Source organism: Phasianus colchicus, chromosome 3, assembly GCF_987193195.1.
Source record: "Phasianus colchicus chromosome 3, bPhaCol1.hap1.1, whole genome shotgun sequence".
NCBI classification, from domain to species: Eukaryota; Metazoa; Chordata; class Aves; order Galliformes; family Phasianidae; genus Phasianus; species Phasianus colchicus.
The window spans coordinates 4,238,796-4,266,110 of record NC_143438.1 but is presented as its reverse complement, the minus strand read 5'-3'; the positions used below and the strand labels follow the sequence as shown (position 1 = coordinate 4,266,110).

General features: G+C 37.2%; 1 protein-coding gene across 6 annotated transcripts in view; it reads left to right on the top strand.

The window, feature by feature from the left end:
* The window catches only part of ATP9B (ATPase phospholipid transporting 9B), a 166,254-nt gene that overhangs the window by 79,934 nt on the left and 59,005 nt on the right, over positions 1-27,315 (top strand). For all 6 annotated transcript variants that reach the window (XM_090136847.1, XM_031609948.2, XM_031609940.2 and 3 more), the window contains 2 exons: positions 948-1,023; positions 8,275-8,351. In XM_090136847.1, coding sequence (XP_089992973.1) covers positions 948-1,023; positions 8,275-8,351 — 153 coding nt within the window. The remainder of the gene's footprint in view (positions 1-947; positions 1,024-8,274; positions 8,352-27,315) is intronic.

Genomic DNA, 27,315 nt, shown 5'->3' with positions numbered 1-27,315 from the left:
TTCCCTGCTAGGGATCTTTGCAATTATATATAAAAGTGTGTTTGAGTTTTTTGGCTTTTTAGGAATAGAGATTTGTAAGCAGTCCATCCCATGCTTGGTATTTTTTTCAAAATGAAGGTGAAAAATGAAGATGCAGGTTTTGATAATCAATCTAATGTAAGATTTATTGTGTGCTTGGATAATCAGTGATCTCCCATTTTTTGCAAAATGATTAGTGCCATCTGTAATCTGATCAAATGCACTTGATTACCCTGCCTGCTAACGTTTCCTGTAGCTGTAAACAATGCATTGCATAGCTGCTAAATAACAGATATGCAGATGCTCATAATTAATTATGAAAAATTGTTTGTTTACAGTTAGTGGACTGAGGTGAGGTGGGATGGAGGGTTGAGGAAAGTTCATGGAATCATAGAAACGATTTTGTATTGGGATGGTTTTCCCACTGGATATGCATTTTGTACATGTTGTAAGACAGAGCAAGTCTGTTTACATTACCAAGTCAAATAGTCTTCCCTGAAGTTGTGATGTCGCTTGGACTGCAAAATGATAATGACCATGATTTACTGTATCATTTAGAAATGATTAAAATAGTCATAGAGATCAAACCTCTAATTTTTAGTGCTTAGCTTTCTTAACTCGCTTTTAGATCTGGCAAACAGCTCCTCAGCTTCATAAAGCTGAGGAAAGAGCATGTTCCTTTTAAAAAACAATATTGAGTTGATTTTTTTCTCAGAGCATAAGTAAGTTTAAATAACACAACCTTGAATCAAAAGTTATTTTTTTTGTCAGAATCTGGATAATGTATTTTCAGTGAATGCTTTTATGCAGTGATATGATGGAAGGGTTCAAGCATCGTATGCAAATTATTTTTTTCAGATGATTTTGCATTGTTCTCAAGTATGACAATGTGTAATGTTGATCTACTAGTTCTTCTTATTTTTTCACAGGAAGACAGTGATCCAGCAGTTCATGAAAGCCTTAGTATAGAAAATACGTTATGGGCAAGCACTGTTGTTGCTTCAGGTAAGTGTTGCAACATCAAATCTGAAAACACATCTAAAACCTCATCTGTGGAACTGTACTTTTATTTTACGTAGTGAAATATTAATGAGTTTTGGAAATCTTTGTGTCTTTCAGGCTATTAATCTGTTGCTCCCTTGTTTGCATTCCCATCAATTTCCTCACATTACTGACAACATTTTCGTATCTTTTTAATCCTCCTTAGTAGGTTTTTATACTTAAATTTTGCTGTTTCAGTAGGGCTGTCTTTTGTATCCCATTAAAGCTACTGAACTTTTCTCTAATTAACACTTTACATTATACAAGTTTTATGTTCAATCCACTGTGGATGGTGTCTTGCTGAAAAGCAAGCATGCTCTTGTCTGTGTTAAGAGACTTTTTTAATATGCACACCATGCTGAGGGTAAAACTTGCTTAAAATCTTTTATCAGGCAAATCTTAATCAGAAATCATTAATCAGCATAATATTGTTATGTAATTTTGAATCAATTTTTAAATATTAGTGATGTTTTCTGTGCCTTTCATATATTAGTAAGTAGGCACTGTATTCAGGCTCACAGCCATTATAAAATTTCTTTTTCAACAGAAGAAAATTATTTTATTTATTTTTCACCCCAGGTAAGAAGTTAAAAGTCCAGTAGGGAGAGAAGAAGGCTATGCACAGAGACAGAATTAGGAGAGCATGGTTTCTAAAAGGGGCTAGAATTTAAGATCAAAAATTGGAACATTTGGAAATGTTAGTCAAGAGGAGGGGTATGAACAGGAAGGAAATAAAAGAGGAGAAGAAGAAGAAGAAGGGCAGGTTGAGTCTCCACCTAACTAGCAAGGAGAACCCTTCCTAGTAGGGTCCAACTTTACATTGTCAAGGAGAACATTAAAATGAACATATTTGAAGGGTTGTGGGGAATAGATCAAGTTTAAGAAGTCTGCAAAGGAATCTATGACTGAGCACTCCTCTCTAGTGTCTGAATAGATTGCCATGTTCTTTGAGGCTTAGTGTTGGTTTTCACTGCACTAGTAAACTGTTCTCTCTGAAACTGTTTTTCAAATGGATGATGCCTACAATTGTCTTCACTTAGGTTATTAACTTAATTAGCCAAGATTTTTAACTGTGCATAAAACAGTGCTGCTGGTGAATTACAAGCTTTAATTACAAATGTGACTTTTTCCCCGTTTTTCACCAAACTTACACATGGGGAATAACTACGTTGAAAGGATATGCAAAAGCAGTAATTCTGAATCAGCAATTTTGAATTTTAATTGAAAACTGCTCGTGTTTTCATTTCCAGGATGGATTATTTTATTTTCTTTAGAAGTGTAGCTGAAGTCTGAGGCCTCTTGGTCTCCTCAGGTTAATGGAAACAGTGGACTAATTTATTCCTTAGCTCACTGCCTGTGAGAGTAAATGTAGAATGAATATATTAAGTATTTTTTTGTTTTGTTTTCTTTTTAAGGATATTGTGAATGTATAATTGTTTATGAAGGTCTTAAGATTGTTATTAATGTCAGTAGAAAAAACCACAAAGATAATTCTGAATGTCCACAGCCCCTTCTGAAGGAAAAAAACCAATGTGATGAAATAATTAAAAATGTCATCATAAGTTCAGATCTTACAAGAATTACTCAGCAGATCTATGGACGTAATTTTTAGTATTTGACAGGATTAGGTCTGTAATAAAGAGTAGGAAGTGATTGCTTCAAGTCTGTTGCTTATTTAGTAAGGAATTTATAATGTCTTACACGTGCACTGTGGGTGGATAGTCATAAATAAGACCACAAGGTGGAACAATTAAGAAACAAATAACGTTTTCTATGTTTGGTGATAACTGATGTATCATTATTTTCACCCAAGGTGAATGTACATGAGTAAGTTAGAATACTTAAGGCTGAGTTAATGAAATGTGAGTTATATGTATATAATTAGTTGAAATTACAAGATTTCTGACAACTGAAAACTGTGTTAATAACACTTGTCATTATAAGCATATATAAACCTCCTTGCCTAAAGCCTGCAATGGCAGAATGTCAAAAATAGACTTGGGTCAATTTGCTCACACCTGAGCATGGCCTTTTAAAATACTTGATTATACCTGAAAAATGTACTTGCACATGAGTTCTGTGGTGCTGACTCTCACTCAAATGCCACAAAAACAGGAGAATAAACATCTGGTAGCAGGATAAAGTCTGTGTTATAAACTCTCTGTAAGTTTCTCTATTTATAGATAGGTACCTCAACTCAGCACATTTGCCTCTCATTTCAGTCTTCCTTACTGTCTGTGATCAGTTTTGTTGCAGGTAGGTATTTTTCACCCGAAAGAGTAGCATGTTTATGTGCAAGCCTTCTTCTGTTACTTTGACACTTTGCCTCAAGAAATTGGGTATGTAGTCTGTGCCAAGGTGGTTGGTAGGGGTTATTTTGTTGCTGAGTGTGACACACATAGCATGGGATTTCCTTTGGATGGGTTTAGATCAGTGTCATGGCTGTGTCCCTTCCCAGCCTTTTGCCAGTTCACAGCCTCCTGGCTTTGAGGGGTTGTTGGAGAGGGCCTTGATGTTATGGCAGCATTGCTTAGCAATAGTGAAACATCAGTGCAGTGCCAACACTGTTCTTGCTACAAGTGCAGAGCACAGCACTGTATGGGCTGCTGTGGGAAGCGTAATCCCAGCCAGGCCTGTTACAATACAGTCATAGTGGCCTCTGAGCTTAGAAGGCTTCATTGCTCTTCAGGCAGCCTGGACATCATCTGTTAATAAACAGAGTATGTATGTGACCAGTTATTTGTGGGACTGTTATGCCCTTCCCAACTCCTTAAAGGTTGTTACAGAACATTTTGGGTCAAGTGATTTGTTCTGACATATCACTGATGCTGACGTATCACTGATGCTGTCAGTCTCAGCTGCCGAGACGAGGAGCTACGTCACAGGCACACAGGAAAGGAGCATATAGTTGAGTTTCAAAACTTTGTTCAATTTCAAAAAAGGTTTTGCGTAGGGCATGAAGAACAGTTGTCAGACAAGGGCATTCTCTTTCTTCCTGGCATTAGGCTTTTGTTTGACAAGATGTGCAGTGTCAGATTTGTATGTAAAGGCATCATTGAGAATGGCACCCTGTGATGCAATTGCCCGCCCTTAGCTGAGTTTTGTGGGTTTTTTCCCCCTTTTTCTCACATGTGAATTGCTGGCTTGTTTCCATTAAGACTTCCTCCATATATACTTTTTCAGTACAGTGTTTTTATCAGGCCTATTTTCTTCCCCTTGTTCTTAATGCTTTTACTTTTCAAAACTTTATTGTGCATCCTAGGAAAGGTTTGCTAAGAGGGAAGGACAATGAAATAGTGATCACAACTATTTCCCCTATGAATCTGCTGGGAAATGGAATCAGGTTTAGCTCTTTTAGACACTAGTGAGCCTGAATTAATTTGAGTTTACGCTTTAAAAAAAAAAAAAATCTTTATGTAGAGAATCAAGACTGCAGGATGGAGTTTTACTGGAGTGTTTCTTTCAAGCTTTGTCTTCTGGGCCCTTGAGAACCCCTTTCCTTGAAGTCACTGTTTGTCTGTCTCAGCCTATTTTCCTCTTTCCTTATGCTGAATTCCTGACATTCCCTAGTACACTGTACATAAAACATGTTGCTTCAGCTACACTAGCCTGATGTCTCACAGTGTGCTGTTACTGTTAGTCAAAGTGAGATAGAGGGTCAGGGTCAGGCTAGGAAAAGTGTTTTGGGGAATGGTGTGGGGAATACCTCAGAAAACTTGAGCTGGTTGCTACTGCCTTGACAGTTTTAGGGGAAAGACAGCATGAATCAATCATCTTCCGGATCAGTAACAGTAAATGTAAGTGTATAAAGATTTATCAGCTGCATGTTGAATTCAGAATGCTTTGTCACACCTAATATATTCTATATGCCCAGATTTTCTAGACTTAGAATGAATAGTCAGATATAGAAATGTAAATCTGAAGTGCTTTTTGCTCCTTACTCTAAAGCCCTGACAGACATCTGGATGCTGTGTGTACAGAAAGTACAAAGACTAATTTGTCTTCATACAGGTTCATACAGGAAGCCTCACTCTCAAGTCCAAACCATGCAGCCCTCCTTTTGTTGTTATTAGGTAAAAGTTTTTTACTGAGACAGAATGCTTTGACTTTTTATGGACAACATCCAAGTGAGTTTAAAAAAGATAACAGCAAGATACAGTGTTTATGTGAAGATCCTAATATGTAGATTACTGCTGTGAAATTTTTACTGTTGAAATATGGCTTGTTTCTTATGGCATGTAGGTGATACAGTTGTTTAAGTATCTGGGGAATTCTGTGAAGAATTTCTGATCTATTGTTCAATGCCTTACCTTTCTCTATACTGCTGGTCCTTAATTTAAGCAGTCTCTAAAATAAGTTAATATTTTATTGGTTTCCTTTAGATTTTGCCCTTTGTTTTAGTAGTAGTGCCTGAAGGAATGGAATATTAGGTTACTGAAGACTTATTTTTTTAATAAAGACATCACTGAAGAAATAAATTTATAACCATTTAATTTAAACCATTAACTGTTTTGAAAACCTCTTATGTTACTGTGTTATCTTCATTTACGTTACAAAACCTGCATTTGTTTATCATTGCTGACTGTGGTGATGTATTGAAAATTTTGGTAGAGACCCTTTTGAAAAGTGAAAGAAAAAAGTGAGTTAAATTTTAGAAAGCCTCAGAAGTCCACAACAGTGTGGACTTTATCATCTCCATTTACCAGTGTGTTTCAAACTGCTAGGATAATTTTTTTTTCTGAGAGACCTGCTGAGGTGCTTACTGAGATTTGTATTAAGGGAAAAATGTGGTCATTTGGGCAGATATCATTGGTTTTGCAGAGTTGCTTTGGTTAAAACACAGAACAATTTGAATATCTGCACAATTGTAAAAAGCACTACTTTGTGCCATGTTCTGTAGGATTTTAATGAATTTCAATTGTCTTTTGTTTTCATACACTTTACATAATTTTTGTTTTGCTAGTATGGTCTTGCAGTGGATTCTGAGTGTGCCTAACAATGCTTGTTAATTCTATACAAGTCCTCTTTTATTAGTTTATCCAAACATACAGTCATAGAATCATAGACTCATAGAATGGCTTGGGTTGGAAGGGACCTCAAGGATCATCAGGTTCCAACCCCCTGCCACAGACAGTGTTACCAGCTGCTAGATTAAGTACTAGATCAGATTGCCAGGCCCCCATCCAACCTGGCCTTAAACACAGCCTCTCTGGGCAACCTGTTCCAGCACCTCACCACTCTCTCAGTAAAAAACTTCACCCTGACATCTAATCTAAATCTCTCCTCCTTTCATTTAAAATCACTTCCCCTTGTCCTACCCATATCTACCCATGCAAAAACTTGATTTCCCTCATGTTTATAAACTCCCTTTAAATATTGGAAAGCTGCAATGAGATCTCCCTACAGCCTTCTCTTTTCAAAGCTGAACAAGCCCAGTTCCTTCAGCAAGTTTATTCTGTTTATATCTCCCCTAACATCTCTCTTCTTCATTAACCACTCTTACCAGCCACTGTTTGCTGTTTCTCATAGAAGTCCATACATAAAAACAATATGGTCACTGTTTTTACCTTGGTAGGACAGGTATCTTTCCAGAGACCCTGAATTGGATTCAGTTCCCCTTAATGGGGTGTGGGCAGCAAGTCTGTTGGATTTAGCCAAAGTTATGAAGAAAATTCAATAGACTGGTTTTTATCTCACTTTCATCTTCAAAATCAACTTTTCAGGAAGCAGAATGAATAACAGGTAGGATAGTTTGTTTCCCTGAACTGCACCAGCCCAGCCAAATGTAACTTACTGAGGAATTTGCCATGAGAAATAGAACAGTCCTCAGCAGCTTTTCCTTTGCTGAACAGCTCTAAAGCCAGAGATGACTAGACTGTGTGTAGGGGGGATGCCATGTAGTTTATAATGCAGCATGCTGTGAAAGCTAGACAGAGGTGAGCTCACAAAATCCCTCCAAGCTGAAATGTCCCAAACTGATACTGACATTGGTTTGGGACCAGTTGGATTTCTTTTTGCTTGTTTGTGAGGTTTTTTTCCACCTCTGTCAGCAAAGACAAGCTGGCTTTGGGGAGAATGTTGTGTCAAGCAAATTCTTATGGAAAAGCTTTAATATGGAGGTGAAAATGATAGAAAAAAATTGTAGTGGTTCAGAAGATGCAATTTACAGTCACTGTTTCGTACAAGGATTCCAAGTTTTCAACGGCATTATCATTCTCGATCATGTGAAATTTCCTTTCTTTAACCTTCATCTTGTTTTCCTTTTATTTCTTCATTTTTTTATAGCCTGTTATGTTGTAGCAACACTAACAGATCTTTTACGTTGTCTTGATGTTCCAAAGGTAAATGAAGTTAATGTCAGCTAGAAGTGTAATACTTCTAGAGGTTTTAGAGCCAGCTGAGCTTGGTGTTTCCAACAAGTCAGGTTAATTGTTTGTTTATATCATTAAGATGATAAAAATGACCACATTGTTTGTAACAACATTAAATCATTTCTTATCACTTGAAAAAAAAAAGGAATAGAAATAGTCTTTATTTTTACTAGCATGTGAGATGCATAGTAGTAAAAATCTAAACAGCAGTAAAAAGCTGATTTTTGTTTAATAGAGAAATGTTTTCAGTGATGATGAAATCCAGTTTTCACAGAACATCCAGTAAAAATCAACAAGATGATTGGAACTAGAGAATTCTTTTAATATGCTAATAAAAATGAGAGATTTATCTGTGGGAGTCTAAAAGTAATGAATTGAGTGAACTGGGCGTTACATCATGATAAATGACAGAGCTAGCTGGAGATTTGTGTATGATCATAGAATCATTAAGGTTGAGAAGACAGCTAACATCATGTAGTCCAGTTGTATTCAGCACTATTGTACTCATTTTTTGTTTCTTTTGAAGGACAGTTATTTATGCTTTGTTAATTTCAGGAAAGAAGTTGAGAAAACTTTCAGTTCAAATGCAAGTTTTTACCCGGCTACATTTAGATTTTGCATTTTCATTGAAAAGAATGAAAGCATATAGTAATTTTCATTAAAGAAGTTATAAGAATCCTTTTAAAATAAATTCTGCAAAAGCAGCATCGAGAATATTATGCATGCTGCATACAGCTTTGTTTTATACAGTTGATTTGTTTGAAGGATTGTAAATTACTGCTGCTTTTAATTCAGACCATTTTTCCTTAACTTCTTGGCACCTCTGTTTTTCTTTGTTTTTCAGGTACTGTAATTGGTGTTGTCATCTACACAGGGAAGGAAACTCGAAGTGTAATGAACACATCCAATCCAAAAAATAAGGTCTGTTAGCCTTACTGTGTCATTTCCTTCTTTTATTTTCATAAAATGTAAATAGATGTACCTATAAGCAAAGACCTACATGTTAGAATGTATTTTGTATGTGTGTTGGATTGAATTGAGTTTTGATTTAAGAAGTGAATTCTGCCTCAGTCTCATTCCATAATTAAAACTAGTCTTCCTTTATCTAGGCCTGTTACAGGTACTAATAGAAATATATTCTTTTCAAATATAAATATACATTCCTATACTTCTATATTTCTGCATCACAGTAGATTATGGGCTCTCACTTCATTTCTCTCAGATTATTTTTTTTTACTGTAAAGTATTTGGACAAAACTGCACAGAAATTGTAAAGAATGTTCACAACAGGCAACTAAAATTTGTGCTGGATCTCAGAGTAAGCAGAGTGAGATAACCGAGGTTTCAGTGAGTACCTAGAATATTTTTGCAGTGGTTTTTATTAGTTTTGTAAGCAAGGAAAACATCTTCAAGAGATGTGTCTTTTGGAAAAATACTAGAATTTTGGTTGCTTCTCTTTGAGCAAGGTTCTTTCAGTTCAAAACAGAGAGAATAGTTAGTTTCATCAGCCATGTTTCTAATACAAGTCAGATTGGGCTCCCAGTCATAATGTTACAAAACTTAAGGTTGCATCTTCCAACCAAGACCTCTGTTTAGTAGGAAGATACTTCATTATTTTCAGAGGAAAAAAATATTGCAAGAGATTTAAAAAAAATAATGGCCAGGTTGCCACCATTCCTAGTAGATGACTCTGAGTAGGAACATCAAGAATGAAATGATAACACAAATTGCTTGAAGCAGTTGTTATTGTTCCCCTGAGTGTATTGATTTGTGTTTGTAGTAGAGGTGCTTATAAATGTCTCATTGACAGAGAAGGGTGATATATACCATTAAATGGCTTAAAATGTCCTTTTATTATTTTGATAAATGTAACATATGTTTTAAAATAATAGACTACAATTGAAGTAGAATGATTATGGTTCATAATTACTTTCTTTTCTATCTGATACAAAGAGGAGCCTTTTCCTAAAGAGAATTCTGACAATTCTGAACAGATTTTGACTAATAAATAATACAGGTGTTTAAAATGAAAGTATTTAATATAGTGAATTGATACATAGGGTAGGTTGCATGAATATAACATGCTTTACTGGAATTAAACAGATTCTGGAGGTGTGCTCCATGTAAATATTTGCTGCAGTTTTCACATGAGTATTTCACACTGGGAAGTATGTTAAAGGATGACAGGATCCGTTCCAAATATTTTCTAAATTACTGCTAGCATCGAAACAGTTGCTCTAAGTTTAACTTAATGTTAAGTTGCAAATAAACCTACAATAAAGTGGCATGTTGACAAGGTGCAGCATGCTTTTTAACATTAAGGCAGTACACGTACCACCATTACTTGCATAAGGCCCTAAGATTACGACTGGAAACATCTAAAACTTGGTCTGTTATCTACAATGGCAATGCAAATGAACTTTGAATTTTCATGAAGCACTGAAGCAAAATATTCTGTACAAACACACACAGTCAACTTCTAGTAACATCTTCTGGCATACAGTCTAGTATCAGCTGGCATATAGTCTAGTATCAGCTTGAGAACCATTAGGAATCATGCTATCATACAGCATTTAATCTGCCACTAATGAGACAGGTGCTGCTCGTGTAAATAAATGTTACTCATTTATTGTCCAATGGACTGTGCTGATAAAATATGCAGTATTCTAAACATATGTATTTATTTGTTTCTCAGAGATGGTTTAGCTAATAGCTATCTACTAAATGTGAAGAATTAAGGTATATAGCACATGTATCTGGTTAAATGTCTTTGCCTTGGTAGTTCTGTAGAGTATTTCAGAAATGTGAAGACTTACAGTGAACAGGCAGACACATTCTGTAGAGCTTACTTGCTGCTTGAGTTTCCTTCATTTTCTGTCAGCTGTCTTTCTCATCACTTTGTAAAAGTGTAAATGAGTTTTGCATGTACCAGTTGGTGAGGATTTCTTCCCCATCTATGGACACAATGTCCATACTTGCAGTGTAATTAGCAAGGATGAATTTCAGAACTGAAAACATTAAAACGCCGCCATGACACATGAGTAAGTAATAAAAATGTGTGTTGGTAAAGAAAATAATTCTCAACAGTTTGTAACGTGCACTTTTAATTCTAACTTTCTATGGAATTGACATCCTTCTGTCTTTGCATCTTCTACCACCGGCTGACATCAGTTTGCGTGTTTCTGTAATGTAGGACACTTACTGCTTATAAATAATATCCTGTCCAGGATGGCACAACAAGGACAACAGCAGAAGCCAATTCATTCTTTTTCTGTGTATTTGGGAAAGGGACTCATCCTTTTTTTTTTTTTTCTTCCCAAGCCTGACAATGATGTTTACATGTTTGATGGAGCATAAAACAGTCCTTAAGATTAGAAAGGATATTACAATTGAGAGATTAAATGTGCAAATGTTCATTAAATAAAGAAAAATGTGCACCTATTTGTTGCTGAAACAAAATCATAATTGCTGCTCTTATTATTACTGCAAGGTCCAGAGGAAATAAGTCTGCCTTGTCGTATTCTTTAACTAACACTTGCTCCAACTGTTTTTAAATTGCAGTTCTCTCACTTTGAAAAGAAGTGAAAATAACATTCTAGAGATTTTGTTGTAAAATGTGTTGTTCACAATATGTGTAGTTTTGGGAGGAAGCAAACACGGAGATTTAGGATTCTCCATTTCCTGAAGTTTCCATACTGAAACTTCTATGGCAAGATATCTCCAGAAATGACTCATTATTCCTCTCTTCACTGAAATATTCATTGTAAAATAAATGTTTCAGTTGTCTTTCTTACTGTAGTGTAACTGCAGCGCTGTACTTTGTGAGCTGAGTTTTTCTAATGGCAATTTTTTCATTTTCCCCCTTAAGCGTAGATGCTTTTCAACTAAGCCAGTATCAAAATGTAGAGATGCAGGCCAGCTCCATTAAGAGTTTTTAGCAAAAGGCTAAAAGTGAAATGAGTTTAAGCAAAATTTTGTATCGGAAATTATAAAATGTATGTACCTGTTCAAGCATGTGATTTCTGTGTGTTAGACTTGGAAGGGTTTATTGTGTTTGCTGAAGTATTTAGTCTTTCAAGCAACAATTTTCTTAACGTAAAGTCAACACTTTGTGGGTTTTTTTATTACAATTATAGAAATTGTTTCATTGCCTAAGGATGCAGACGTAGTCTGAGAAAACACAGAGATAGAAGAGAATTTTCCTAAGGGATCAGTTTAATATGCTTTTAATTCCAAACAACATAAAGAAAAATGATTTCTAGCAAGGTTTAATTTCAGTCTAAAATAATGAATGTATGTTGCTTTAGATAAATTTAGAAATGGTAGCATCGTTATTATGGTGCAATGGCTCTGCTTTCTGCCTCATTGACAGTCACAACAGCTTACTCAGGAACACAGGTCCATCCTTTTAAGTTAATAAATAAATACAAACAGATTGAATTGTGTTCTTCACAGTGCTGTAATCAGTAATCAATCCTGTTTGGACAGATATTCTTAAACTTTGGCTTTCTGGATAAAGTTGGACTTGTCAGTGCTAAAGGTCATATACAGGTGTTAATTAACCAAGAGGGAAATTAACAAACTAAGGTTTTATTTGTTTAGTGTGGCATTTTGCAGTATTCGCTCATTCTTACCTATTTAAGGTGCACTATAGGTTTTTTATTGTTTTTGTTTTGTTTTGTTTTGCTATCCAATTTTAGAATAGCTTTTGCAGTTTTGGTTTTCATTAAAAGCAACGATGTTAGTTTAATCATCTTGCAAAGGTGACCTGTCTCCATCAGTAGAAACAGATCTGAGGGCTAAAGTTTTTTAAATATATATATATACACACACACATGCACACACACATCTATATGTTTGGATGTAGAAGAATTGATTTGAAGGAAGATATTTTGTGTAATAAGGTTGAAACAGTATAATAACTTGGTCTGTGTAATGAACAGTATTTCTAGAACATGTACTAGAATGTATTAAAACAAATAGAAACCATCTTAAATAAAACTGCTGAGAAATAAGTAGTGTCTGTAAAGGAGATATAGAATATGACTGCTGTGCTTCAGAATAGTACAAAATACAGTTTTGATATTGCTAATCTTTAGCAGTATTCCAACACTTTCTTTTTGCATTATTATGGAAGCCTACATCTGCTGCTCCATCTTAACACCAGGCACAAAACTTGGTAGTAAGCAGTCAGCGTTCATTAAAATAATAACACTTTATTTTTTTTCCAATTTTTTTTTTTGTCTAGCCTATAATCTAGAATCTACATGTCTTATATCTGGTGCTTTACTGATATTGCAATTTTTTTTTTATTCTAACCAATAGATGTTGTTTTGACATTGTTCTCCCTTTGTTGTTTGTTTGTTCTTTAAAAAGTCACCCGTGAGACTGGAAATAGTTAAAAATAGTAGTTAAGTGCCCAAATGAAACACCTTCAGATAACACAAATGAGTTTGCTGTTACCTAGAGAGCTTGAGGAGAGCCTCAGAAACACACTGACTTAGTTCTGCTGCTGCTGTGTTGCATAAGGGCCAGTAACTTGTACAGTTTTGTTATTAAATTGGAAATTTAATATTGTTGATAGCTGATCTGAGAATTGAGGGAATGAATGTGGTATACAGTAGAGAGAAACAAAGCAGAACCACCTTGAAAAAATGTTGCTTGACTCCTAAAGACAAATTTCAAGGGTTTAGAAAGAGAAAAGGGCTTATATATTGCTTTTTATTGGAGTATGGTCTGCTGTGCTTAATCCTCCTAAAAGTCCTCTCTGTGCAGGATGAAATTGGGAATGCTGTTTTCTACATTAAGTAGTCCCCAAATTGAGTTTGTATCCCTACTTCCTGGAGCTTCAATCCAAAACATACCTGAACACCAGCTTCCTGACAGGTATGAGAAACCTCTGTCAGAGGAAGGGAAAGCTGCTAGAATTGGGCCATGTGGAAAATGGATGAAATATAGCTTTGGTGCTGTTCTCTTATCTGCACAAAAGAACAAATGTTTCACAAGGTGGGAAGTAGAGGAGGAAGAACCTTGGTGTGTTAATAACGCTGTTGTGACTGAACAGCACTGCCGCCCCCAAGGGCTGGGGAGTCTTAGTGAGATGGATGGAACAGTGTTAGATAAGGAAGAGGACAAAAGATGTCATTCCTAAAAAAGACTGCAAAGGAACAGCTGAATGGCAGATGAGCCACCCTTGTTATTCCAAAACCCAGATTAGAACATTGCAGTGCTGCCAGACATTACTGACAGTTTCCAGGGATCAAACCACATGCAAACTTTGTGTCCTTTACTCGCAGCCAGAAGGAGTATATCTCATTGCTATCATTACCATTAACTCCGTGAACTGAAATAGCAGAATTGTGGAACCAGATGTTTCATTGGATGACTAATATGGAAAAAGTGTAATTCCACATAGTGGAACCGATATTTTCATTTATACGTAGAAAACTAGAACAAATAGTGCATTTATATCACTGCATTAAAACAATACAAAAAGTGTTACCAGTGGAGAACAGTTTCTCAGTAAAGATTGAAAAAGATTGAAAATCTTGATTGATGCCTTTGAGTACATAGGTGGAAAGTATTCACTTAATACAAACAAATACACTGGTTCAGGATTTTTAGAGTAGGACAGCTGGATGACATAGGTCATCAGTACAACTGTCTGAGCACCTAAGGGCTAACAAAAAGTTAAAGCATATTAATGAGAGAACATTGTCCCAGTGTCCCTTGAACACTGGCAGGCACAGGACATCAACCACCTCTCTAGGAAGCCTGTTTCAGTATCTGACCACCTTCACGGCACAGATTTTTCCCAGCGCTCAGTTTGACCCTCCCTGGCACAGTGATATGCCATTCCCATCCTGCCATCGGTGACCAGGAGCAGAGCCCAGCATCTCCCTTTGCTCCCCTCCCTCACGGAGCTGCAGAGAGCAATGAGGTCACCTCTGGGCCTCCTCTTCTCCTGACTGCACAGCCCAAATATTCTTAGTCTCTCCTCACAGGACATGCCTTCCAGCCACGTTAACAGCTTTCATGCCTCCTCTGGATGCTTTCAAGTACCTTAACACCTTTTTTTATATTGTGGAGCTCGGAACTGCACACAGTATTCAAGGTGAGACTGCACCATCACTAAATATAGTGTGATAGCCACCTCTTTTGACCAGCTGTCTGTGCTGTGTTTAATTAACCCCAAAATGCAGTTTGTTCCTTGGCTGTTAGGCGTGCTGCTGGCTCATGCTGACCCTGCTGCTACCTGCACTCTCAGGTCATTTTGACCTCTACCATTTAGCCAGTTCATCACTCAGCATAGCATGAACCTATTCATCTCACAGTTGGGTGAATTCTCCACTAGGATGCTGTGAGGGACGGTGTCAAAAGCATTATTAATAAAATCCAGGAAGATTACATCCACTGCCTTCTGTTCATCCACCATGTGGATGACCTTATTCTATGAGAGGCAGGTCCAACCTGCAGGCTGAATTTGGCCCATACTGCAGCTCTCTCTTTGCTTTGTGCCATCATGATGGTGGTTCTTCCCCCTTAGGCAGTCTGGCCCAGTCCCAAGCATGTACCCATAGCTCAGCAACAACCCAACATCAGTGTGTGATTGCGTTGTCTGGGCTGAAACCAGTACATGGGGAGGGTGCAGTGCTAACTTTTAAGTGATGGCAAATAATTATTTGCATTTTGATAATACTGGCTAAACACAGTGCTCTGAAGAGTGGATATGCAGCCTTGTTTTCCTTTTTGATACTGAAATTTGAGAATAGGTTTCAAGATTACAGAATAAAAATCACCATTTTTTTGTTATATTTGCTACTCCATTTTCAGCCAGCATAAATATTTTATAGGCAGATTTTCAGTGAAATGGATAGAGTTGCAATCAGATATTCAACTCAAAAATTTGATCATGTCTCTTTACCAGATTTCTATAAAAACTATCTTGCCTGAGAAAAATATTGCTTGCTTCACAAGCATACCTTATTCTTGTCACTTTGGCAGTACTTACACTTGTGAGCAGATAATTTTCAAGGATGAAGCACAGGAAGAGTGAAATGTCATCAAAAATCTCTGACGAACAATCCAAGAACTCACTAAGAATGGCAGCCACTTCCATCAAATGAGAATGATGCATTCGTTAGTTTCACAGAAACAAAGCAATGTCAAATTTCCCACTGTTTTTGTGGTTTTGTTGCTGTCTTTTTAAAAAATGTTTTAATAAAAAATATATTTTTAAGTGAGTTGTTATTTATATACATTAATGATATTTTACATGTGGCTCCAAACAATTCTTCTCTTAATATGACCCAGGTGAGCCAAAATGTCGCAGACCCATTAGAAGGAAGTCAGATTGCTAAGGCAGGACTTTCCCTTAGCGAGCCCACATTGATTATGCCTGATGATAGCTTTGTTCTTTAAATATCTTTCAGTAAACCCCAGGACAATCTTCTCCATACTTTTCCAGGGGCTGATGTTAGAGTTACAGGTCTGTCGTTTTCTGCGTCTTCTCTTTTTTCCTTTTTGTAGATGTGTTTAATGCTGGCTAGCTTCCAGTCAGCAGGGACCTCCCCAGATTCCCAGAACATTTGGTAAATTGTTGAGAGGAGTCCAACTGTAACATCCGTTAACTTCATTAGTACTGTATTTTTTTTAATTGTCTTCTTTATATTCCAAAAGTAGTAAAATGGTAACACTACACATGGGAAACCAAGGCACACAAGATGAGAGGGAAAAAAAGTAAATGGCTCTGTTTAAGGTATTGGACTTTGCTTTTCATCCAACTTAATGGTTATAGTACTGGTATATACGAAGTGCTATTTCTGTTGGATTTGCATGGATGTAATGATGTCTGTAGCCTCAGAGCAAACCTGGTGTTAATTTTCCTTGGTATCCAGAACGTAATATTAGATCATCATTTGCTGATCTGCTTTGATGTATGATCGGAACAGAGAACAAGTTGTTCCATGTTTTGACCCGCTATCAATTCAAAAATTAGAGTCCCAAAATAACTTGTGCCCTAACTTCCAATTTGTTCTGAAAGCAATTAAACATTTTGTGAAATTACACGTTAAATCATGTGATACATCTTTTCTGGCTACCTATAATTTTTTAGTAAAGAGCATAGTACAGTACATTGCTGAGACATGGATGCTGAATCAACGCTTCTGCATCACTTTCTGTTTACATCCTACTGCAAGGCAAATTATGTGCAACAGTATACAAGGTAGTTCTAAACAAAATCATTGTTATCTATTACTATTACAGCAATTAAATGTTAACTTGTACATCCTTGATCATTAATAATATCAGTGGTTGATACCAGGTAGCTCATAGCTAGTGAAAATTCTGGTGAATTAGTTATCATTAATTTTTCACTGTTTATTAAGCAATGCAGCCCATATTCTTCAGAATGTTATAAGATGAAGGCTCAAACTCAGAAGAAGAAAACACCCTGCACTGGCATTCATCTGTTTAGAAAATTTGAACTTCTGTTGAGCTACTGGTACTGAAAACAGTTTTGAATGGAATTGTATTTCAAGAGTGTGTGTGTGTATGTATGCATGTATTTTTCTTGAGCTTACCTAGGGAGCCTAGATATCTTTGTTTATGAAAGAATAATAGGAGGGAGAGAAGGAACAAGCAAAGGAAGTAGGTTTGGTAGTTAGAATTCCGAAAATACTGCAGGTAAATTTCTGAGTTTATGAAATATTTTTGAGTGAATTGATAGATGAATTTGTCACTAAGCCTAAGACAGCGTTTGTAGCTGCAGAATTCCTCTCATGTTAACTTCGTTATCCCTTATAAGAATACAGGAGAATAAAAGATTACATGTTTTAGAATTGAGAAGATTAGCCATAAGCCATAGATAAATTGGAGTCCTATATTTTTGTTGTTTTCACCAACATTTTAATTTGATGTTCCAAGACATTTCACTTCCCCATTTTGGAGACTCTTATTTAAAATTGTTTGGATTTTGTTGTTGTAGTAAGTTTAGTTTTTTAGGAGGAAGTTTTTCACCCAGAGGGTGGTGAGGCACTGTTCACAGGTTGCCCAAGGAGGCTGTGGATGCCCCATCCCTGCAGGCATTCAAGGCCAGGCTGGATGTGGCTCTGGGCAGCCTGGGCTGCTGGTTGGTGACCTGCACATAGCAGGGGGTTGGAACTGGATGAGCGTTGTGGTCCTTTTCAACCCAGGCCATTCTATGATTCTAAGTTTAAATTTGATTGATTAAAGTTAAAATTCAGCCCAGCAGCTCAATGTCACTTCATGCTGGTGTTTGAGGAAGGATCGGTCATGGAGTACAGAGTTTCTGTAGCGGTCCCTACAACAGATTATTCTCACAAAACTTTCCAAGCAATTATTTTGAAATAGATAAATTTATGGAATAGCATTTTGCTTCTTTGCCAGAAATAGCATATTTTACCTATAGCACACTAGGCTAAAATGAATCATTTCTGGTGAAATATATAATCCATTTGAAATGTTGTGATTCTACAGAAGATAACGCAGGAGGGAGATCTGCTGTCTGTTGGCATATTGATTGTCCCAGTGAGCTGTTAAGAGGCAGTCCACAGCCACTTCCTCTCCACTGCTGCTAATCAGTGACTGGAGTTTGCTTTTTCACTTGTGGTGATCCTTACAGTTTTGTTGCCTTTCAGAATTAATCACATCATTAGTAAAAAGCAGCTGCTGTGTGATGGAGAGGGTAAGGGCAAATAGGCTCTGGCTTTCAGGTGATGCTTAGAGAATACTCATCTGACTGCACAGAACTGCATCACCCTCACAATGCTCTGTCTGTGAGCCTGTGCTGGCAGCAAGGCCAGCCAAAATGTTGGAAACCAGAGTTAGGTATATTTTTCGGCTGTTGGAAGGAATAGAGATGAACTTTTGTGTGGTTATGTTCAAAGTATATTAATTTTGGTTTTTTCTTTTCTTTTTTTTTTTTCCAATTATGGTGAAAGATGGCTTTCTGAAACTTCAGAAGCTGGTATCTTGCAGAAATCTAGTTGGTTTAGGACGTTTGAAATAAATTCATCAGATTCGTGTCATTTATTTGGATGTTTTATAGATATTGTTGCTTAGTTGGCAAGTCTCTGTAGCTAGCGCAAACACAGGAAAACCTTTTTTCATACATGGACTTTTTTAATATATTAAAATCTGATTTTCTGAGTTCTGGAGACTCAGTCTGCAGTCAAATCTCAGTTTACAGCAATCTAGAGGGAAAGTTCTATGCATATCAGGACATAGTATTTGTTTTTATATGGTTGAACATATTAAGCTATGATTAAAGTAACAGGTTTGTCATATGCATAACAAGTATGATTTTTTTCCTTCTTTTCTACCTCAGTTCAGAGTGTAAGCCTGCGGATTTTGCATTAGAATCAGCATTCCAGCTTTTGCTGGATGAAAATTGTCGTGTTTTAGATTTTTAGATTGTGGGTTAGTTTGAAAGATTTGACTGCTCTTCATAATTTTAAAGCTAATTCCTGTCCTATCTTTTGGAAAGCATCCTAAAACGTTATTTATACAAAACAGGGTTCTATTTCATTTCTTTTTGGAGACTTTAAGAATCTTTTCTTAATCTCATAGTCTCCAAGGAATCTGCTGAAATACTTTGTTTTGTGAAAACAAAGATAGACGACTCAGCTGAAAATCAAATTATTTCTATTGCCTTAGAGTTTGAGGGATAAGCTTTTTTCTTCCTCCTATCACAGAGCACATTTTCTAGTTAAAGTTTGGTAGTGATTGGGAAGTTTAATTCTTTTTTATTTTTTTTTTTTTTAAGTTATTGTTGCCAGTTTTTTGATTCACTGTGTGTTAATTGCCTTTACGTCCTGTTCATTGGTCTCAGTGTGACACTATCAGCATCAGTCCTCTAATATTTCTACTAGTTCCATCTACCCAATTCTTTCCTCCTGGGATCATTTTCACCCATTGAGCAACAATTGTGAAGATCGTGATCGTGGTTCACATCTTCAGTCTAGTCTGCCTTTTCTGAGTGCTGCTTCCTGCCTAAATCATCTCTTACTGTTATCTTTCTGTTCCAACTTTTAGCACTGCAATTTGTATTTGTCATGCTCGGCTATCTTGTCAATGTATGGATTATTTCTTAACATTTTTAGGGTTGAGAAGGGACACCCAACAAGCAGGCGAGTGCATTTCACTGATCTTCTCTAAACACGTCACTGAAATACCTTGCCGTCATATTTGTCTGAACATTCTCTGGTTTTATGGCCATCTCTCATTCTAACTTGTGCATTTTGTATATTTATATATCATTACTTTCTTCTTTACACTTAAACCATCTTGACTTGTTTGTAGGATTGGATAAGTTTATACAGTAGACTAGTAAACAGGTTCAGAGATCAGGGAACAGGATCAGTGCTAGGAAACCCCTCTCTCAAACTGCACTTAAAAAATAAAAGTAAAACTGAAAACTCATTCAAATCTGTGCCCATTTGCAGTTTCAGAGATGTGGTTGTGGGGTTAATCTTTTAGAATGAGATGCACCTAGTAGTGCTTCAGCTCTGAAGCAGTATTCATGAGAGCACTGGGCACAAGTGTGAAGTGGTTCCCCTCACAGCATTATATTGCAAGTATGCATCTTCCCTGTGCTTCTTTATCCCTTTACATCAAAGCATGTATTCACTTTATTATTCTTTAAATAAGTGAGGAGAGTATTTATTTAGCCCTTCCTGTATGATACTGGTTTGAATTGTTTAACAAATACATTAGTTTATGTTCTTAGTAGTTTTTTTAATGCCCTGCATAATATTTTATATTTAACTTAGACATTCCAGTTTTCTTCAAGAATCTTAATTCATTTCTAAGTATTCCAGGAGTTTTATAGTTGTGCTACACACCAGTTTACACGTGGAAGGTTTGCAAGCTTCCAATGACCCTTAGCTGCCATCTGGTACAAATTCAAAGTGCTTCTGTCATCTGCTACTAATTGCTGTCACCTGCATGTTGCAGTCACTCTGAGCAACTTGGATTGCAGTAAAGCAAGATGCAAATTGCTTTGTATAGCTGCAGTCTATCAATAATACACATCATTTCTTTATTAATATTAATTTAATAATAAAATAAGTACGTTCATCGTGAAATGACATGAATGAATATAAATGGCATTTTCATGTTTATTTTAATGACTGTTTCTGGCTTTTTAGCCTGACGTTAAAAAAAAAATGAGGATTATGAATGTATTTATTATTTCAGTGTTCTTTAACCCATTATTGCTGGTATTCAGTTCCAACTGAATCTTGCAGAAGAGTTCTTTAATCCTTTTTGTATGCTGATAAGCTTTTGTCAGGGCGCTAGCCTACAGCACCATATTATATTAATGTATTTTACTTGTAATTTAGAGAACAAGAAGAATATCCTGTTCTGAAGGCTAAACTGTCCCCTGTGGCACTTGCACAGCTGATAATCGTGAACTAGAAAGATGTGTATATCAAATAGTTTACAAAATGAAGCCAGCTGTGTTTCCCTACATACTGTGGCTTCCTGACATGCATCATTAAACCTTATTAGCTACTTCCTTTTACAAAGGTTCTTGTAGTCTTGAACATTGCATATTAACATTTTCTGCCCCTCCAACTGGAAATTATTTGCTTTATTGTAGAGTGTCAACTTGCTCTAGTTTCTGATGCATTCTAATTGGTACTTTAGAGTATAATCATAGTGAAACACCACTCCATGCATTTCTTTATTTGGAAATTAATACAGACCTTTTCACTTTATCTGTCAATCTGGGCACCTTTTCACATAATTCCCAACTACTGGGATGGCTTGCAAACCACTAAGAAAGAAAACGTTTCATAGAAAGTCTTCAAGATAGAAATACAAGATGTTGGAGTTCACTTGCTGTAAGATTTTTTGTTATTGTTGTCCTAATAGTAATAAAGCTATTTCAACTGATAAATATTACAGAGTTAAAAATCTCAAAAGATGTAATGATACAAAGTTCATTTGTTGCAGATGAAATTCTGTTAAAAAAAACACGACCACACACACAGCTGCATACACAGGCATGTGCACGTACACCTATTAATCACACATTTGAAAGTAAATTCCAGCTTTCAAACCTACACAAAGAAGAATTTTAAAAATATCTCTGTAGGTAAAAACAGATTTTTAAATTAAGTGCAAATTCAAAATATTTAAATATGTATGCATCTGTGTATGTTTACAACTTCTACAAGAATTCATCAGAATGAATAAGACTTTGGACAATATCATTCCAGAACCTTATCTGTTTGCTTAATCCCAGCAAGAATCATTGCAAGACAATACGTTGCACCCAATTAACTCTGAACGCTTTTTTTTTTTCTTTACTTTGGACCAGGAGGTACAGATAGATTAAAAAACTATGAATAATGTGTTTTGGTTTTTTTTGAGAGAGAGAGAGAAAAAAACTTACCATCTTAAATAGATGCTTTTTTGTTCCTCTATTACAAATTTTGATATTCATAGCAGAAGGCTGTTTTTATTCAAAAAAATATAGCTTAATTTATTACACAGATAACTTCTAGATTTCTAGTCATAACTTATTACATAGTTGAGCTTGAAAATCTGTGCTTTTACATTATGATAGCAAGAAGAAGAACATAAAATCTGATGTAGAAGACATCGTGGAGAAAAGTTATTTGCCCTATGCCTGAAATGCTTGTGGACATTTACTGTGGACATATTTTGGGTGTTTCATCTCAGAATTATAGATTCATTAAGGTTGGAAAAGACCTGTAAGGTCATCTAATCCAACCATCCATCTACCACCAATATTGTGACTTGAAAAAGGCTCTTCTCTCTGTTGTGATTTTCCCTGTATTCTTCAATGCAATTAATCTTGAAGAAAACTCCTGCTTATTTTTCATCACATTGAGCAGCTTTCAAGCTGTACTTGATCAGCATGATCTACTCTGATCTAAAAGAAGAAGAGGTGAAAAATTAAGTATCAGGGAGTGTGAAAGGGAGATAGATCAGTGAAATCACACCCTACCATCCCTGCAAGAAATGTTCTGTGAGGAATAGTGGGCCTTTAAGTGGGCTATCCCCTTATCCTCTTGACATCAGGTAGAAAGAGGGGGCCTAAGAGACAGAAAAGAATGGAAACGGTCCCTGCTTGAGGTGGCAGGTGAATCTCTTCCCAGCCTACCTTGCCATCCCAAGTACTGAGGCTCTGGAACTTGAGGGACGGGCAAATGATGTTGATGAAAGTCCATCCAGGGGGTTGTCTATATGAGTCAATCAACCCCAGCCCTTAAGCATGCCTCTGCTAAGAGCAAAAGAAGGTTCATTGTCATAGGCAGCTCCCTTCTGATGTGAAACAGAGAGCTTGATAGGATGACTGGACCCTTCCTGCAGGGAAGTCTGCTGCATTCCTGGGCCTGTGTGAGTGATGTTACCAGGAAGCTCGAGTATGGCTCAAGTTATTACACACTTTTGGTTGTTCAGGTCTGCAGAGATTAAGCTGTGGAAAGAACTTCAAGGATTATCTCAAGGGACTTCAGGGCACCTTGGTTAGTTGAAGGAACAAGAGTACAGGCGGTGTTTTCCTTGATCCCCGCAGGAGCAGGGGAAAGTACTGAGAGTAACAGGAATACCCACCTTGGTCAGCACGTGGCTAAGAGGCTGGTGCCATCGGAGGAATTTTGTGGGGTTTTTTGACCCACAGAATGGCTTATACAGCACCAGGTCTGCTGGTAATGGATGAGGTCCACTTCTTTCAAAGGGTGGAAGAGAATTCTAGCACAGGGGTTGGCAGGGCTCATTGAGAGTCCTTTAAACTAGGTTTAAAGGGGGAAGGAAATGAAACCAGGCTCAGTAGAGATGATGCTGGGGCAGTGTGCAAGGGTTTAGGGTGAGATAATAGCCCATCTGAAGTGCATCTACACTACACCAACACATGCAGCATGGGCAAAAGACAGGAAGAAATAGAAACCATTGTACAGCAGGAAAACTGTGACATAGTTGCCATTACCAAAACATGGTGGGATTATTCTCATGACTGGAGTGGTGCAATGGATAGCTATAACCTCTTCAGAAGATAAGGACAAGGAAGGAAAGATTGTGGGAGGTGGCTCTGTATGTTAAGGAGAGTTTCAATTTTGCAGAGCTCAGTGCTGGGGATGATAAGGTTAAGTCCTTATGGGTAAGGATCAAGGGGAAGGCCAAAAAGACTGATGTCCTGGTAGAAATCTGTTTACAGACCACCCAACCAGGATGAAGAGGCAAGTGAAGGCATTCTACAAGCAGCTTACAGACATCGCACAATTGCTTGCTCTTGTCCACGTGGGGGACTTCAGCATACCAGATGTTTGCTGGAAATGCAATACAGCAGAGAGGAAACAGTCTAGGAAATTCCTGGAGCGTGTGAAAATAATTTCCTGACGCAGCTGGTAATACAACCTACCACGGGTTGTGCCCTACTAGACTTGCTGTATATGAACAGAGAACCGGTGGGAAGCATGGTGGTTGGAAGCTGTGTTGGGTATAGCAACCAGAAAGTGATTGAATTCCTGTTTTTTTGTGACATCAGATGGGAGGTCAGCAAAACCACTACCTTGGACTTCTGGAGGTCAGACTTTAGACTGTTCAGGATATTGGTTGGGAGTGTCCCTTGGGAGATAGTTGTGAAGGGCAGAGGGGTTCAAGACGTTGCTTAAAAAGGAAATTCTAAAGGCACAGGAGAACTTTTGCTTGGTGAAATAAGAGAGTTTGCTAGATCCAAAAGAAGGGAACAGGCACCTCGGGAAGAGTATGAGGATATTGCTATGATATGCAGAGAGAAAGAAAATTACAAAGGTGAAAGCCTAGTGAGAACTTAATCTGGCCATAAAAGATGACCAAAAAAAAACTGTTTTACAACTACATTATTAGCAAAAGGAGGGCCAAGGAGAACCTCCATCCTTTATTGGATGTTGTGGGGAACACTACCATCAAGGATGAGGAAAAGGCTGAGGTACTCAAAGGCTTCTTAGCTTTTGTCTTTGATAGTCAGATCTGTTATCCTCAGAGTACTCAGCTCTTTGAGCTAGAAGACAGGGATGGAGAGAAGAATAATCCCCCCATAATTCAGGAGGAAACAGTGGCCTGCTACGCCACCTAGACTTATCAGAAGTCTATAGAATCAGATGGTAGCCACACAGAAGCACTGAAGCTGGCAGAAGTGCTCACCAAGCCACTTTCCATAATTTCTTAGTAGTCCTGGTCAAGCGGGCTGGTCTCAGATGACTGGAGACTTGCCAATGTGCCACCTATCTACAAGAAGGATCACAAGGTGGATCTGGGGAACTACAGGCCTATCAGCCTGACCTATCAGGGAAGGTTATGGAGCAGATCATTTTGGCTGTGGTCACAGCACGTACAGGACAACCAGGGGATCAGGCCCAGCCACCGTGGGTTCATGAAAGACAGGTTCTGCTTTAAGGTGTGTATTCTCTAGAGGTGATGGTCAACAGCTGGCTGAACATGAGCCAGCAGTGTGCCAAGCTGTGTCAAACGGCTTCCTGCTTTGTGTCAGAAATAGTGTAGCCAGCAGCACTAGGAAGGCGATCGTTCTTCAGTACTCAGCACTGCTGAGGTTGCACATTGAGTACTGTGTTCAGTTTTGGGACGCTCACTGCAAGAAAGACCCAGGAGCATGTCTAGAGAAGGGCAACAAAGCTGGTGAGGGGTCTGGAGCACAAGTATTATGAGGAGTGGAGGAGAGAGCTATTGTTTAGTATGGAGAAGAGGAAGCATAGGGGAGACCCTGCTGCACTCTACAGCTACCTGAAAGGAGCCTGCAGCAATGTGGGGGTCAGCCTTTTCTCTCAGTTAACTAATGATGGGACAAGAGGGATGACCTCAAGTTGCATCAGGGAGGTTCCAGTTGGATGTTAGGAAAAACCTCTCCTCCGTGGAGGTGTTCAAGAAATGCATAGCTATGGCATTTGGGAGCATGGTTTAGTAGGCATAGCAGTGATGGATTGATGGTTGGACTAGATGACCTTAGAGGTCTTTTCCAACCTTTATGATTTTATGAGCCTTCCTCTTTACATTTTGACTGCAAATAAAAGCATGCATAGCTTTTTATTTCAAAATGAAGTTGAGGCATTTTTTAAATATCTCTTCAGCTTGTATACAAGCAAGATGAGTAAATTCAAAAACAACAAGAGAGAAAAATTGACGCAGTTAAAATGATCTAAATTGGATTCTGTTTGCCAATCATAAGGCTTCAGAAATGAACTAACTTATAAGCCGCCTTTTCATAGGTTTCTCTGCATTCTTGAATAGCATCCTTAAAGGCTTTGAGGCACTCTGGGGTGCTTTGTGTTGTTTTTATTTTATTGAAACTTGATTTCCTGTGGGAAACGTAGGTGATTGTGGTTGTGTTCTGTTAACTTTCAGACTTGTGCTGAGAGAGCTCTGAAGATGGAGTTAAGGTGTACACAGCTGAGAAAGAGTGAGATTCCTCCACCAGGAAAAGAATTGCTGTTTAATGCCATTGCAGAATCTTTTAATTCCTTCTTCAGCTTTTCTTTATTCCTTTGCATTTTTTGGTGAATCCATCTTCAAAATACTGAAGTCATTTTAATAATGTGTATTGTCTGTACCATGTTACTTAGAATCGTAAAAAGTCATTAATAAAACACAATATATGTAATTTAAAGGGAAATAAATTTTGAAACGTGCTACTTAATTTAACCTTGAGGAAGATGGCAGTTAAATGCTTTTTCTTCTTTTTATTAAGCCTACTGTTAATTGGGGATAAAATGAATTGTTAGAACTTGTTTCAAGTTTAAACTTAATGAGTTCTTGGCTCAATTTCTTTAATAGAATCCGTAATGAACAAATTTCCAAGTGTATTTTGATAACCTTCGTTCTGACCTTTCTTCCCCTACAACTGTTTAGAGGTGAACTCTTCAAATAGAGCTGTAATAATCTCTACTCTCTACAAATGCTATGATTTAGAGAATTTGTGAGGAGTTGTCATAAATTCCTTATTTTTTAAGAACAGTAAGCAAATGCTGAAAATCTTTTTAGACACGGTTTTAAGTGTTTACTTAATTTCAAAGATGTTTTTGAAAAAAAACTAGAGGATTCTGATACCATTTATTAAGTTTGTGATTTTCTGTATGAAAAATACTTTTTGTCTGGTATGCGTGGTTTGGTGTATGGATATACTAAGACTTCCCAAAATTTATGCAAAGTTAAATTTCTATTTAATCCCCTTTATAATCATTTTTCTTCAAGGAAGTAGTACCTGTTACTGTGCCTGTTTTAAATTAAAAAAGTGGGTGCTGAACAGTTTCATTGTACGAATTATTTTGGTTGTTGAGGTCTGCAATATCACCAGTTGGCTTAAATTAATGAAATCATTATTCTAAATTAATGGCCGTCTTGAAAAAAGATATTTGCAGCTGATAGCTTGCAATAGAAGCTAGTATTTGACTAATACAGCACAATTCCTGTATGAATGTGCCAGTGTATAAGAAGCCGTTAAAATTTTCAGTTTTTTAGTAGCATCTGTGGATGCTTTCATTCATTATTGTGTATGACAAACACATGGTGAGGATGGAGAACGAATGGTCACGCAGCATTCACAGATGACTTGAGATGGTAACTATATGAAGGTACACGAAATACTGAACTTTTTGCTTAGAAGGAAGTGCTGTGGTTTCCATTTAACCTGAATCGTTAAAATACATCTTGATATTATGAAGCATTTCAGGGGGTAAATACTGTTGGACTGGTAAGATTGTAGAGAAATACAGGTCACCCTGTTAAGGTACTGCACTGCACCACCTGAGCTTCTTAAACCAGGTGCTACTGCCAGTCTTGAGCCCCCTCTGCTGACCAAACTGTACATGGCATTTCTTTAACTTGAGCAATTTTC